Source organism: Takifugu flavidus, chromosome 22 (genome assembly GCF_003711565.1).
Source record: "Takifugu flavidus isolate HTHZ2018 chromosome 22, ASM371156v2, whole genome shotgun sequence".
Lineage (NCBI taxonomy): Eukaryota > Metazoa > Chordata > Actinopteri > Tetraodontiformes > Tetraodontidae > Takifugu > Takifugu flavidus.
Window position 1 is genome coordinate 3,269,692 of NC_079541.1, and position 15,331 is coordinate 3,285,022.

Below are 15,331 nucleotides of genomic sequence, written 5' to 3' on the forward strand. Positions count from 1 at the left end.
GGAGTCCGCGATGGTGATGGGGGAGTCCATGAGGGCAAGGGGGGGCAAAGGGGCTGTGACTTTCCTGAAGTCCACAATCATCTCCACTGTCTTCTGAGCGTTCAGCTGCAGGTTGTTGTGTCCGCACCAGGACACCAGTCGAGCCACCTCCCTCCTGTAGGTCTCGTCACCGTTGGAGATGAGCCCGATGAGGGTGGTGTCATCCGCAAACTTGATCAGCTTGACAGACTGGTGGCTTGAGGTGCAGCAGTTTGTGTACAGGGAGAAGAGCAGGGGGTAAGTACACAGCCCTGGGGTGATCCAGTGCTGATGGAGACAGAGTCCGAGACAGTCTTCCCCACACATACTGCCTCCGATCCGTCAGGAAGTGAGTGATCCACCTGCAGAGGGAGTCAGGCACACGAAGCTGGGACAGCTTGTCCTGTAGTAATCTTGTAAACTGTATGACAGTCTTTTCTTTTCTTTTCTGCGCAGTACTCCTTACCACGTCGTCTTCCACAATCTCTCAATCAATAAAAACTTGATTTGAAACTTGATGATGTACCTCACGGGAATTAATTAATGTCTGTACTCAAAAAAATATATATATCGCGTCTTCTTCGACGGGGGTCGTCGCATTCGCTATAGACAATCTTTGTTTAAATCGTGACGCCACCGACCCGCCCCTCTCCCCGCCTAGGTTCATCCTTCCCCCGGTGGAGCCACACTAGCGGGCTCGAGTCTCCGGCAGCACGGCGCGCAACACAACACTGACAGCTGCGACTGACTCACAACCGAGGGGGGGAAACGATGGAGCACAGAGACGCCGACTTCAACATATTGCTCGCCACCGATTCATACAAGGTACGGCGCACACGCAGGCTTCGTGGGGACGGGATAGGCCGGAGCGGCGGGTCGGTAGATGGAAATTAATGAAGTCAAGGTGGTTTCATCACCGGTTTCAAGGCCATCTCATCGCACTGCTCTGTCACCGGTTTCAAATGGCCGAATGGGCAGCAGGAAGAGGAGGAGATGGTTGAAAACGCGGAGACGGAGTGGCAAATTTAAAAAAGCCAGCATCTCTGCCGGCGCTAGCTTCCACCTCGGGCGGGTTTTTTTTGCTAGAGGAGCCGGCTTTGCTAATCGCGATGGGTCCCAGCTAGCTGAATTAGCCAGCCCGGCTAACCCACATTGAGTGCGAAACAGTGGGGGGATTGATAATAAAGAAGCTACCATTAGCCACCGGCTAGTAAGGATGAGCGCGGATCTCACGGTGATGCTACACACCAACAAAGTCTCTTTACATGGTCCGGCTCGCCGGGCTAGTGGCTAAATCCAGCGGCGCTCACGTCGGTAGTTACGGGAATACAAAACTGAAAGTTAAAGTAAGTGGGTGTCCACCTTCGGATCTGTGTCATCGGAGTGGAAAGTCCTATCCACACGCACGCAGGCTCGGGAGGGGGGTTGCGTTGGTGTCGATAGTCCTGACTGGAAAAGCGAGTAATGACAAAAAAAGAATGCTCCTATGGTGGTTATCTTTCTGCAACCAAGGCGTGCACGGTTGCACGGAGGCACCAGGCCCGTCCCCGGGTCCACCAGTCATGAGGACGATGGGGACGGGACAGAGGCGTTCAAACTTTAGGAAATTCGGAATTAACCAACCCCAAACATGAGTGCGTGTTTGTCTTCTTGCTTGTTTTTATCAAATAATCTGTTTTTAAAAAGACTACAGTCAGTCAAAGAGGACTAACATTACCATGATTTCAACGAGCATCCAACTGGTTTCCATTGATGCCCCTTTTTAACCTCTACTGCCATCTTTGTGCCCTGTATTGCGTAATATCCTTCTTATTTCCCACGTATACATCACCATCGCGCCTCATGTCAAACGCCTTGCTTCTCTTTTTAAGATACCCAACAGGAGTTATTTCTCGAAACGTCGTCGAGTCCACTTCTCTCTTCTTTGCGGAAGGATGACGAGTCCGACTGGGAGCCTTTGGGTTGACCTCTGACCCAAGCGGAGCGTCGCAGCTTGTTTAGAAAAGGAGGTTCCGTAGGAGACAATCGACTTCCACCTCGCGTCTTTGTTAGCGGAGCTGCGCCCGTTTGCTAAAGTTACCGGTTTTTTTGTGCAGGCAGTTCACCCACACAAAGGGGACTCGGCAGTCACCCGGGCGTCCGCTCCCTTCTGCTCTGCTTCATATCAAATGTCACCACATCTGTGTTGACTCGGGGGTTTGGGACGTGCATTGTGCCACACAAAGGCTGGCGATATCTGAATGTGCGTGGGACGATGGTGTAATAACCTTGATGGACGGAGAATAAGTCGGTAAAAGTTGAGCGCTGTGTTAAAGGTCCTGAATGCCTCTTTTGGACTCAATATCCCAGGTATCCAAGTCACCTGGCGGCAAACTTTGAAGACGTCATCTCTGTCCCTGTACAGGTCATGACTCGACCCATTTTGCAAACCTCTGGGCACCCCCCCCGTCCCAGTGTTTGCATCATTGTTGTGACATTGAGGCAAAAGGTTAAAGTGGCAAACGGTGGATTGCAACGTCGCCATCTAGCTGTCGGGAGGCGTAACAGGACGGGTTACAAAATATGAAACCGCCCGAACGCTCTCCTTTAATTCACGCTTGGATAGATTTGAATGAAAGTGGTGTTTTTATTTGTGTTTGTTTGTTTCAGTCGACTCTGGATTGTCACGAGGTTTTCTCTGAATACACTCGCCTCCTAATGGGCTTAAAAAGGAATTTCCTCAGCTTCAAAAGGACACTTATCTCAGGTTTAATCAGTGCTGATTCATCCCAGGGCCTCTTGCGCTGTTATTTTTCTGCTGTGTCATTGTGAAGCCCCGGAAACTTGAAACCCATCAAGATTTAAGGAATAAAACCTGGAAAAAAAACCCAAAAAAAGGGAAACCAGGAGGCGACCGAGGCCTGTTTCCCTTTTAGACCCCTCCGCGCTCACGTGGTCAGCCCTCGCGTCGTGTCGCGCGCCTCGGCTCTATTTTGAGTCGTCGAAAGGACAGAGGCAGGTCAGAGAAACCGAGTCGTTCTTTGACATTTGTCTCCACCTCTCCTCCTCCTCCTCGCTGTGAGAGCGGGACCAATTTGATCCCCACGTCCACATAATTTTAACATCACGTTCTCCAGGCCCGGTGCCAGTTAGCCCCGGAGCTAATCACATAATCTGGGTGTTTACCGCTACTGTAAAGCTGGCGCGTAATGTTTGCCCCGATCCCTTTAGCGCTGAGTAATCCACCACTTTCTTTTCTCTGAAATTTCCCTTTAACTGATTTACGTGCGTATTCAAATGCCCCTATTGTGTCAGAAACCTGCCTCAACACGTCTTTTATTGTTGGTTTAAATAGAAAGTTAAACTGAAAGTGACCAGTAACCAAATTTCATGTGACGGGTAAACAAGACGTCTTTATCTGACTGTTTAACACACAAACTGCCCTCGTTTCTCTGCCTGCAGGTGACCCATTACAAACAGTACCCCCCCAACACGAGTAAAGTCTACTCCTACTTCGAGTGCAGGGAGAAGAAGACGGACACCAGCAAGAGCCACAAAGTCAAGTACGACAAAACCGTCTTCTACGGCCTTCAGTACATCCTGCACAAATACCTTAAAGGTACGTCCCGTCTCCTCATTGGCCTCCAGAGCGAAGGACTTAGCAGCCCGGAGGGGGGTTCTGACGCGTGTTTAAGGATTTAAACAATAAACTGAAAGGGGACAAATATAATGCGTCCATTGTCTTAATTTACTTAGTAGAATGAGCGCGCTGCGGTTCTGTTAAAAGGAGTGAAGTCGGTTGAAAGAAACGGTCTTCTTCCTGTCTTTTAAGAAGATTTCACGGTGTCGGGAGCGGAGGTGCAGGGGAGAGGCTCGGCCACGGAGAACAGAGGGAGAAGACAAAAGCACAGCTGCTTTAGCATCGCAGCGAGCGTCCCTCCGAGCTCAGCCGCTAAGCCCACTATTAGAGATGCTCAGACGTCCTTGATCCTCCAACTTACCCCAGCAAAAATGGGGAGTTTAATCACCTGTTAATTTAAGGGAGCCGGTCGGGCCGAAGGTGAACGAGAAGCTTAAAGATTCGGCACGTTTTTGGTTTAAAAATAATTGAAAAGGGGTTTAAACTTTTGCGTCACGAAGCAACGACGGCAAATAAAAGGTCTGCTGATCCAAAACTTGCCCAACATCATTAACAGCTCATTAGTTCAGCGAAGATTAGAAGGGAAAGAGCTCGGGTTCATTCACGGAGCCATCTGGCTCGCAGCCCCCCCGTCGGCTCACCAAGAAACAGTTACTTTACATGTTTAAACTGCTCAACAGAAACTATTAAGGTTTGGCAGGAGTCGTATTGCGGTTGCCAGGCAACCCACAGAGCCTTCCCAGGCGCATCCCTGCGTAACTATTCTAGCCAGGACCCATGTTGCCGCGTTACCAGGCTCGCTGGTCGGCTCACATCTGGGTCTGAGGAGGTCATTTATGTGCCTTTTTAAAGGTCCAAATCGTGTGCTTATGCGATTTTAATTCAAGTCCTGTTTTGTTAGTCAGCAAAAAACACAGCCGCTTGCTTTCTGTGCCTCACCAGGAAAGGTCGTGACCCCAGAGAAGATCCAGGAGGCTAAGAACGTGTACAGAGAACACTTCCAGGATGACGTTTTCAACGAGAAGGGCTGGACGTACATTCTAGAGGTAAGAGGTGATGGAAGGTGGCCGAAGAGGCCTTCGGAGCGGCTCCCATCAGAGGAAGATGAACACGTCTTCCACCAGGACGTGAAGAAAGCTTAGAGGGCACAATAGAGGCACCCGCACGTGATCCTGATCTTTTTAGGTCGTCTAAGTTTAGAACGCCGCGTCACTGTGTTTACAGAAATACAAGGGACACCTGCCCATCGAAATCAAGGCGGTCCCAGAGGGGAGCGTCATTCCCCGGGGCAACGTTCTGTTCACCGTGGAGAGCACCGACCCCGAATGCTACTGGCTCACCAACTGGGTGGAGGTGAGTTTGTTCTAGCTGTCCCAACCTCTGGGGGGGGGGGGGCTGTGTGGATCCAGCCTGTCTCTGACGCTGGGGATCCACTCTGTTGCCCCTCTCAAGACATCATCAACTTCATGCTGCCTGAACGCACCACCAGCAGTGACTCGGCAAGTCCGCGTTAATGAGCCACGTAGTCAAATTCCTCCTCTTATCTCCCTCTCTCCGCTGTCCTCTTTCACTCCCCCTCAGCTCGAGTCCAAAGTATCAAGCCTCCGCCTCGAATACCCTCTTGGCATATTTTGCAAAAGCGACGTTCCCAAAATATTAAAGACACAAAGTCATGGTCACTCCAACTCTTTAAGTCGAGTAAACTCCTCTGGGGCCCCGGCGTTTGGTCACATGAGGGTTTAGATGCTGATTAGTCTCAGCAGACGTGACTGTTCAGGGTTAATAGGCGAAAATTCTGCTCACCATCCGGAACTACAGGCTCCCGTTCCCTGGGAATTTGAATATATCTGGAAGCTCTTTTACCTCTTCACTGGGTCCAGCCAAACATTTATACTCTGGTTTTTCTGCACACACTGTATGTTTGCCGTGATAGGGCGCCTTCGAAAGGTTTCCCAGGTAGCGACGGGGACAGATAAGCCTCTTGTTTTCTTATGGAGCGGGTCTGTGGTCCAGAGTTGGAACAAGGCATCGAGGAATGTATTTTTCCCCGCGTGTTTTTCTTGTGTGAATAAGCAGCCCCCAGTGATCCGACCCTGCCCTTTCAGCCTGTTGGCTCTACGGGTCAGAACCAACCCAAGGGGCAAAGCTCCTGTTTATAACGCTCACTCGCTGCTCCAGAATTTGTTTATCACCTAATGGGGATTAAAGGGGTGGTAAACAGCAGTGGGCCCAGGACGAAACCTCGTGGAACTCCCAAGCTGAGCCTGAACTGAGCTGTTCTCCCTCCCTCCGTCAGACCATTCTGGTTCAGATCTGGTACCCCATCACCGTGGCCACAAACTCCAGAGAGCAGAAGAAGATCCTGGCTAAGTACCTCCTGGAGACCTCTGGGAGCTTGGAGCGCCTGGAATACAAGCTGCATGACTTTGGCTACAGGGGGGTCTCCTCACAAGAGGTACCGTAGAATTCACCGTTAACACGCGGGCAGCCAGTGAGCCGATACTCTCACGCCCACCTTCTATTTCAGACGGCGGGAATCGGAGCGTCTGCCCATCTGGTTAACTTCAAAGGCACGGACACGGTCGCCGGCATCGGGGTCATTAAGAAGTTCTACGGCACCAAAGATCCCGTGCCGGGCTTCTCGCTGCCGGCCGCTGAGCACAGGTAAACAAACCCGGCCGTTATTCCCACTGCGCGTTTATGGCCGTTTCCATCGTGATGCACTTATCCCGGACACACTGTGTATCGTCGCGTTACTGCTGCGCCAACACACCAGTCGTGCCTGCTGGAGGTCGCCATAGCGACGCTTATATAACACCTATTTCCCCTTCCTGTTTGATATCAGGCATGACAAAAGAAGGGAAAAGGTGTGTCACCGGTTGTTTCTTGTCACAGTGTCAGAAAAAAATACAATTCTGTCATCGTCTGAAATACAACTGCAGTTGTTTCACCTCTTATCTCTCTGCCTGTTACGTCACATCAACGCTGCTGAAGCGTTAAACCCCAGCTTCTGCTGCCCCCTTGTGGACATCGCTTGCATCGTTTCATGACAGCCCTGCTGCTTTTGCTTTCGTTTCTATTTTCTCTTTCCATTTTCTCTTCCTCACAGAGCAGCTTTTATTGTTTTTGTCTGCAGCACGATCACGGCGTGGGGAAAGGACCACGAAAAGGACGCCTTCGAGCACATCGTCAAGCAGTTCCCCAACGTGCCCGTGTCGGTGGTCAGCGACAGCTACGACATCTACAACGCCTGCGAGAAGATCTGGGGCGAGGACTTGAGGAGCCTGATAGAGACGCGCAGCGCCGACGCCCCTCTGGTGGTTCGACCGGATTCAGGGAACCCCCTGGATACCGTCCTGAAGGTGCAGATGGAGGTTTAAAAGCAGGCCGGTTCTAAAACTGGTTGTAACTCTCTTCTGTTCCATCAGGTTTTGGAAATCCTGGGTAAGAAGTTTATCCCAACGGAGAACTCCAAAGGCTATAAGGTTCTGCCTCCTTACATCAGGGTCATACAGGGTGATGGCGTTGACATCAACACGCTGCAGGAGGTACCCATTCTCTATTGATCCCTGGTTGGATCGGCTGGAACGCTCGGTACATGTTTGGGTTCTGCGTTTGTCCTCAGATCGTGGAGGGCATGAAGGAACACAAGTGGTCCATTGAGAACATCTCCTTCGGGTCTGGTGGGGCTTTGCTGCAAAAGCTAACCAGAGATCTGCTAAACTGCTCCTTTAAATGCAGCTACGTGGTCACGAATGGACTCGGGGTGAGTTGTTGTTCAGGTCCGGCGGGTTTGTAGCAGCCCGTTTGGGTTTCATGGATTCTTCCTGTCCGGGTCCTGGGGGGGAACAGGTGAACGTGTTCAAGGACCCAGTTGCAGACCCCAACAAGAGATCGAAGAAAGGACGACTGTCCCTGCACCGGACGCAGAGCGGAGACTTTGTCACCCTGGAGGAGGGCAAGGGAGACCTGGAGGAGTACGGCGCGGTGAGTTCAGGGGTCCGGTCCGCAGAACGGCGCCGGCCCGAGCGCGTGTCCTCATCTGTGTCTGTGTCCCCCTCCAGGACCTGCTGCACACCGTGTTTCAGAACGGGAAGATCGTGAAGACGTACACCTTCGACCAAGTCAGAGACAATGCCAAGCTCAAAGAGAGCGAGCTGCAGGAGCTGTTAGAGTGAACGCGGCGCTCGCCAAAACCCCCCCAGCAACCCCAAAACTACCCCCCACCCCCCCGCTCCCTTAACAGCTCACCACCTGGCCTCCACCGACGCTACTTCAGGAGACGGAGGTAGAGTGCACAGCGAATAGATCCCCCTCCTTCCTGAAAATAAACCAGACCTCCCTTAAAATTCACAGGAAGTGGCCCTCGGGTTCCAAGCGCCGTCGCGGCGGAGGCGTTCGCCCCCGCCTGCTGCCGCCCCCCGATCAGTTTTGGCATGTTGCACTGAGTTAGCAACGTAAATGTGATTGGCTGCTGTTCTTTTCATGCCAAAACCACATGAATCCACGTCCCCGCCCCCCAGCTGTCGGCGGCAGCACGCGGGGGGTGTGGCCAGCCCCGGTGACATCACCCCCCCCCCTCGTGTTGTGTACAGAACAGTTTAGAATAAAACGTGTCTAAATCTACTTAGCTCTGTCTTTTATGTGAAGGATGAAATCGATGACGACGGCGTGTATAACGATGCACCGATAACGTTCACCCAGCTCAAATCTGACTCCTCCCCCTCGCCATCGTAGCCCAACGTGCACGCCGCCGCCTCCATGTGTTACAGGTGCACCCTTCGATATATGTGCTGTAAATGATCATCTGCTCACTATGTTGCATTCGCGGCAGGAAAAAGGCCCATCCAGGACCTCCCCAGTGATCCACCAGCTTCCATTTGGTTCCATTTCCGCCCCTTCAGATCAGGCAGGTTTCTTGGTGGTCGTTGCCAAAATTGGATCCCGGATGGGGTCTTTTGTTGAGGCGAATGCTCCCGAAAGTGCTGGTGTAGGAAGTTATTTTCTGGATTGAGCGAGTTGTTCAATCCCGTGTCTGTGTCAATGGTTCTGATGTGCGACTGCTCGGATCTCTGTGCACGTGCGTAGTTCTTTTCCTAGTTCTGTGTATTCTCCCTTATGCAAACACGCTGTTGACTGAGGAGCAGACTGATTAACTGATTAACCAGGCTTTTATTTTGAAAGGAAATGGAGCGTCGAGTCAGATATTCTCGTCGAAGTGGGTTTTTCTTCTTATTTAGTGTGAAATCCCCCCAAAAAGATCATGTCCAGGAATCACCAATCCTTCTTTTAAGCCTCTTCCTGTAGCACTGATGCTAGTTCCCAATAGCTTTCCTATCATCAGTGCTCAAATCCTCTACTTTCTTTATCTTCCACATCTTTTTAGCCCTCCAACTGCTGTAAAAACTGTCCATTCTCCCCCCACCCACTGATTCAGGGGTGCATTTTAGTAAAGGTTTGGTTTTACTATTTTGATACTGTTAGCCTCTGAGAGATATTATTTTGTATTACAAAGGAGTTAACAAAGCCAGAACCGTCACAGTAGATATCTTTTATTTACAGGCGACGCGGCCGTACTGCCTTCTCATTTGTACATACAACTTATCTTGACTGAAAGCGGCGATGGGCAGAATCAGGGGATGAGCGCTCGAAACGATGTTGTCGTTTTTTACCAAAAGCAACTGGATCAGTGACTGTGGTTCTGTAACTGACGAGATTTTATTCTGTACTTGTGTGTGTGTGTGTGTGTGCGTGCATGTGTGTCTACTGTTGTGCGACTGCGTCACGTGTAAAGAACGAAAGTTGTGAATACTTTTTTTTTTTAATGTCGTTTTTTTCCTTGTACCTATATGCCGATTGTCCCGGAAATCTCTCCCGACACAGCCGAAAAATATAATAATTAAAGATTCCACCCTGTCAGTTTGGAATGGTTGATTCATTTTTCTGATATTTTCAATGTTCTTCGCTGCGTTTGGTGTCGAGAGGAACAGAATGTGCAGTTTTATTGATGGAAAAAGCATCGAAATGACCTCTGTTGGCTTATGTGCTAATTATATTCCCAGAAAGTCATTGAAATTGGTGTTTGGACATCAGTTAAGAGCCAATCGCAAGTTTAAAGTGATGAAAGGAAGCAACAACTCAAGGAGACAAATTAAAAAAAAAAACATTTCCTATGAACCAAGAAGCAACAGAAATTGTCAAAACAAAAACCACCTCTTATAAGTAAGAGTCAACAAGTGGCTCTGTTTGCGGGAACCCTTTGACTTACACATCCTTGATCGGAAGTGACGTGCGTCATTTTTAATCTCCATGTGTCCTTTAAATTCCCATTTTTGTGGTATTTGGAACTTGTCTCCTGTCTGTCCTAATGAAGACGTGCGTAAAGGCGCGTCATTGTGGACGCGTTAAAGGTGTTTAGGTGTGTACAGTAGTTCCAGGTCAGATTTAAAACTGTTGTTAATATTATTGTTCTTGGTTCCACGGTTTGGTTTGAGAGTCACATGACCCCTGGAATGAGCCAGAGCAGCTTTCCCGACCGTAAACCAGGCAGCCTGGATACCGCCTGGGACCCAGTGGAGCCGCTGCTGGTGTTGCGGTAATCGTGCTACTTTTCTTCACAGTGCACGGCTTTTGTTTTGACTTCCGCGAGGTGTTGGGGGGGGGTCAATGCCTTAATGACCTCTAACCAAACCACATGACCGAGATCAGCGCGTAATTCGGCACATTTTACGCTCCATTCCGCGCGTCGTCTGCGTATTTTGCGCATGGTCAAACTGAACGGCACGAACCCCCCCCCCCCCCCCCCCCCCCCCCACACACACACACACCCTCATCCCCCCTCCCTTCCAGGTCCCGCTGCGAAAAGTGTTCCAGTTAATTTTAAAACCGCATTGAGGTGAGAAGGTTTTTCTTTTCAGTGTCCAGACTGGATTTGGATCAGATGCTGCAGCTCTCAGGAGCGTCCATTCAACGTTTTGGAGAGTTTGAAAATTTCTCCCCCCCCCCCCGCCTTCCCAGTGAAACCACGTCATTCTGACAACCTACTCCCATTTTTCCCTCCTCGTTGGACCGCTCTCCACGCCAGTCTCAGCAGCTTCGGGATTTCTGCCTCCTCAGGGCAATCATGATGACCGGATTCCGGCTTAATTTTACGCCGCTGAAGGAGCCTCTTGGTTTCGTTAAACTTGTGGAGTGGGTAAGCTCGACGTGTCTTTACATTTCTACCAAACCTGGGGGCTGGGGGGGAGCCACGATCACTCCAGTTGATTTTTTCTCCCCATTTTTTCCATTTTGGGGGGGGGGGATGAGAACCCTAAACTGATCTGTTGTCGGTGATGCTAGTCCGAAATGATGTAAATGACTCGTTGTTTACAAAAAAACGCCGCTTTAATAGTTTTAATTGAGGTTTAAATGTATCAACAGCTTCATTTCACAGTTTAAGGCGTCATTCCAACGGTTGCTAGGCACCAGTTGTGCGCGTTTCTGATGTTTATCATCGGGGAAATTAAAAGCTTTTCAAGACGCGACCGTAAAATAGTTGCAGCGGACATTTTTCTTCCTGCATCAGCAAACGGGGATTCTTCACGGACACCCTCAGCTCGGGTATTTCCGGCGGATTCTGGATGATTCTGGACGTGTCCCGCTTCAGGAGTCACTGATTAATTCTCCCCTCACCAATAATTGACTCCAGTCGGGGCTCAGAAAGTTTTTGCGGCGCCGTTTTTGGCCCGGTAATCAGTTCTGCTCCACATAACTGGGTCAGAGGAATCCGGTGTGGGGTAGCGATGGTTCCGTGGCCCTTCCGTTTACACACACACACACACACACACACACACACACACACACACACACACACAGAGAGCAGCAAAAACATCTAGTCATCTGACTCAGAACAAGGCTGTGTGTGTGTGTGTGTGTGTGTGTATTATCAGTCCCATGATCTAGAATAATACATTTTCCAGGCAGGATACACGAAGAAGGTGCAAAAGAACAGCTGAAACACCCAGTGATCCATAAAATGAGTCCAAATCCAACATTCTGGTCCCACCTGCAGCACGTTAACAGAGCGAGTGCATCGCTAACGCCTCCGTAGCTGCTGTCACCGACATAAACAGGATATAAACAGGAAGTATAACAAGCCCAGGCTGTCAGGACCAGGGTCTTTCAACATCCATTTGCCTTCCTTAACCTCGTTCGTTTGGGGGACGTGCACGCGCGTCGCCGCTGGTTCACGCTGGGCTGCAGAGTCAGTGAAACGCCGGGGCGGCGTCCCTCTCCGGAGAGCAGGAAGTGGCAGCGTGGGACATCTGGAGAAACATCTGGAGAGGAGGTTTTTTCGCAGACGAGTCCTGCGGCGGGAAGTCCGCCGTCAGCACATTTCAGCAGCGTGAGAGTGTGTGACGGGCTGGTGTGGAAGGTCAAAGGTCGGGGGGAAGGCCGTCATTTCAAACGGCTTCTTTATTGAACATAGAACATTCATGTTGGGGGACCAGGGTTCATCCCGCTTGACACGCTTTAAAATGTGTCAAATTCGAGTTTTTACCGGCTCAAACTCCAGTACCTTCGCACCAAAGTTATAACAAGTGACTCCTGTTTTAAAAAGGGCTGTTTTACAAATCTAAGACAAGAAGTTTTTAGTTTCTAACTGTCACCAAAGCAGCGGAGCAGCTTATTCTGCGTCCTACCAGCAGGGAGAAGCTGAAGGTTTATAGAAATGGGAGACTTAAATGCTATTAGCTGCTATATTTGCTGCATTAAGAGCCAGGCTAACATTAGCCGCGGCGTATTTTTGACTGATTGTTTGGCCGGCCGCTGCTGGAGGGTGAAGCTCGGCAGCGCCTGGAAGAATTCCGTCTGTGTCGGTGTAAAGGAGCGCGTCAGAGTCACACGGCCTCCGTGCTGAGTCAGATGCTTCCTGCCTGAAAGAATTTAAGTGCTGAGCAGCATTACTGCAGCTGCTTTTATTTTAAAAAAACAACATTTCTCGCACCTTTCCCCTCTCCCGCGTTAGCTCACGGCGATATTCGCCTTCGGAAGCTGCGGCGGATTCAGCGGGAAGAACATCGTGACCGTCCTCTGCGGCGACGGCAGGAACCAAACCCTCGACGCCGACTTCCACTACCCGTTTCGGTGAGAGCCTCAGGAGTTTTGCGTGGTTTTTAGCCCCCTGTGGCGTTCTTAAATGTTGCCGTTTGCTCGTCAGGTTAGCCGACGTCCCGCTCGTGGCAGGAAACGCCACCATCTGCAACCAATCTGTGGCCGCGACGCACCTGGTGGGAGACTCCGCCTCCTCGGCGGAGTTCTTCGTGGGCGTCGCCATCGTCTGCTTCCTCTACAGCATGCTGGCTCTGCTGGCCTATTTAGGCTACATGCACGTCTACAAGGACTCGGACTTCGGACCCATTTTTGTGAGTATCGATGCTGCTCATGCGTCCAGCTTTCGTAGCCTCTGACCCAAACCGGGTTTCCAGGACTTCCTGATCACAGCGGGCCTGGTCTTCCTCTGGCTGGTGTGCTCCTCCGCCTGGGCCAAGGGCCTGCAGAACGTGAAGGACGCCACCGGCACCGAGGGCATCTCCTCCACGCTCGCCCTGTGCACGGGGAGCAACGCCACCTGCGAGGTCACGGACTTCGCCAACCTGCGAACCCTCAACATCTCCGTGGTGAGAAGAGGGACCCAGACTGGGCTGATAGGGATCATTAGGAGGGTTTTATTGCTAAATTAGCTGCGTTTCTACTGTTTTTCTACTGCGAGCATTCCCGGAATGTTGCAATTAACCGAGCTTTCCTCTTATTCCCTCGATGGATCCGCCCCTGCGTTGCCCCGCCAGGTGTTCGGCTTCCTCAACATGTTCGTCTGGGCCGGAAACGCCTGGTTTGTGTACAAGGAGACCCGCTGGCACTCCCGGAAATTCTCCTCCCAGCCCGGACCCGGAAGACAGCAGGTGCCGGCGGCAATTTAAAACAGCGACCAAACGTTGTCCCGGATGCAGAACTCCACAGGAAGAAGGTACAAGCGGAACACGGGCACGTGCACGAGCGCTCGCGCGCGCAGGCCGCGGTCATACACGCAGGAACAGGTGACCTGGATAGAAGGACGACGTCTGGCGTGGAGCACATGAAGCAGCCATATTGTTTTTGTCATTCCTCGCACGTTTACGAGCTACTCGAACCAAGAAGAGCACATTTACTTTCCAAACTCCCCTCTTCCAACCTCTGCCCCCCCCCCATCTCACATTTGGTGTTCTTGTTTCAAACGTTGAGGTACTTTGAGCTCATCTCTGTGGAAAAAGTAAAAAATGCTGACTTTAGAAATGAGCGAACCGCTATATTTTTGACATTTTGATCGGATGGGAAGCATGTGTGGGGGGGGGGCTCTCCTCTTCACCGGCTCGTCCTCAGTTGGTCGGGGCGCCATCTAGTGGCTTTCATTGTGTTTTGCAACAACACCTGAACAGCCGTGTCACCTGAAGTGGGATCTTTGTAGCCACAAACTGTCCAAAATTGTACCAGCGATGTAGCATGCTGGCTAATTTGTTGCATTTGGTGCTCTATCTGCTGCACTTTAACCCTCACTAGAGTGTCGATTTATGGTGGGACGGCTTCTTGATCCATTCTTGCTTGAGCATTTTAAGTGTTTTAGGTTATGTCCAAAGGTTTTTCTGCTTTGTTAAATAGATACAACCCTTCCGAGTGTTCCGACCAATTTCTTCTTCTGATTTGTTCTGTTTTTCCGCTGATAGATTCCGAGGACATTCAGTCTCTGCTGTGTTGTGATGCTGGAAAACTGTAAGAGTGTTTATTATGGTTTGCCTTTGCGTAAACATTTAAATTTCTGTGGCTCGTCAATCGTTCCTCCACATTTAACCAACCCAACTTTATTCGAGATGTTTATCCTGGGATGTGCACGAACTTTATTGTACCAATTTGTTTTTCCAATAAAAACTGATGTGCATTATTTTGCTGCTCGGTGTTTATTGCACATATTTCTGTGCGTGTGTGTGTGTGTGTGAGGAAGTTTATTTGACCCTCACATCAAAACATTAGTTGCGATTTTCATGAAGTCGCTTCAAAACACAACTTGCAGTTGTCACGTGTGGCCACAGGAGGTCGCTGTAGCCCCACTTGCTTGACCTGTGGAAACCGGGGGGAAAATCACTCATGGAAACCATGACAACCGAAAAGTCTGGAAAACAACATCAGAATCAGATCCACTTCAGTCGCCAAGTAGACCATGTATACAGGGATTTGACTAGCACAGCCCACTAACAAGATTATGACTTGTAGCACAAAAAGAGAAACGTGTACCTATAAATGCAAGAATAAATAGTCTTATGGAGAAATGATGGAAATGCCACCGGCGTCATTGACTCCTCTTTATTTATTTTCTATTTTGGACGTATTTAATCAATAGAATACAAGATTTTTTTTAAAAAAAAGTCTTGACATTGTTTACTATTTGTTTGTCTTTCAATTTCAACTGAACCCCTTGTTGAGTTTCTTAATGGGGGGGGGAATAAACGCCTCAGCAATCCACGCGTGTGCCCGCTGCATACGTGCACTTCTGCACCTTTGAATCAGCCCGGGGAAAGAAACGCAACCGCGCAGCCCTCCGGAAAGAGCCGAGCGCCGCCGAGGATGACGTCAGAACCTCTCGTTCTTTCGTTTTTAGCCTGCTGCGTGCGAAGGAGAGGA

The 15,331-nt window shown here is 50.3% G+C and overlaps 2 protein-coding genes across 2 annotated transcripts; both read left to right on the forward strand.

Annotated features, from left to right (window-relative positions):
* The first annotated feature begins 681 nt into the window (after positions 1–681).
* On the forward strand, positions 682–9,556 carry nampt1 (nicotinamide phosphoribosyltransferase 1). Its single transcript, XM_057022487.1, has 11 exons — positions 682–843; positions 3,460–3,616; positions 4,580–4,683; positions 4,862–4,990; positions 5,934–6,092; positions 6,165–6,301; positions 6,774–6,999; positions 7,066–7,185; positions 7,263–7,403; positions 7,490–7,624; positions 7,702–9,556. The coding sequence occupies exons 1-11, from the start codon at positions 790–792 to the stop codon at positions 7,813–7,815; spliced, it is 1,476 nt and encodes a 491-aa protein (XP_056878467.1). The 5' UTR covers positions 682–789; the 3' UTR covers positions 7,816–9,556.
* Positions 9,557–10,670: 1,114 nt separating this feature from the next.
* On the forward strand, positions 10,671–14,594 carry sypl1 (synaptophysin-like 1). Its single transcript, XM_057023087.1, has 5 exons — positions 10,671–10,832; positions 12,648–12,766; positions 12,840–13,044; positions 13,108–13,299; positions 13,468–14,594. The coding sequence occupies exons 1-5, from the start codon at positions 10,761–10,763 to the stop codon at positions 13,597–13,599; spliced, it is 720 nt and encodes a 239-aa protein (XP_056879067.1). The 5' UTR covers positions 10,671–10,760; the 3' UTR covers positions 13,600–14,594.
* The last annotated feature ends 737 nt before the right edge of the window (positions 14,595–15,331 follow it).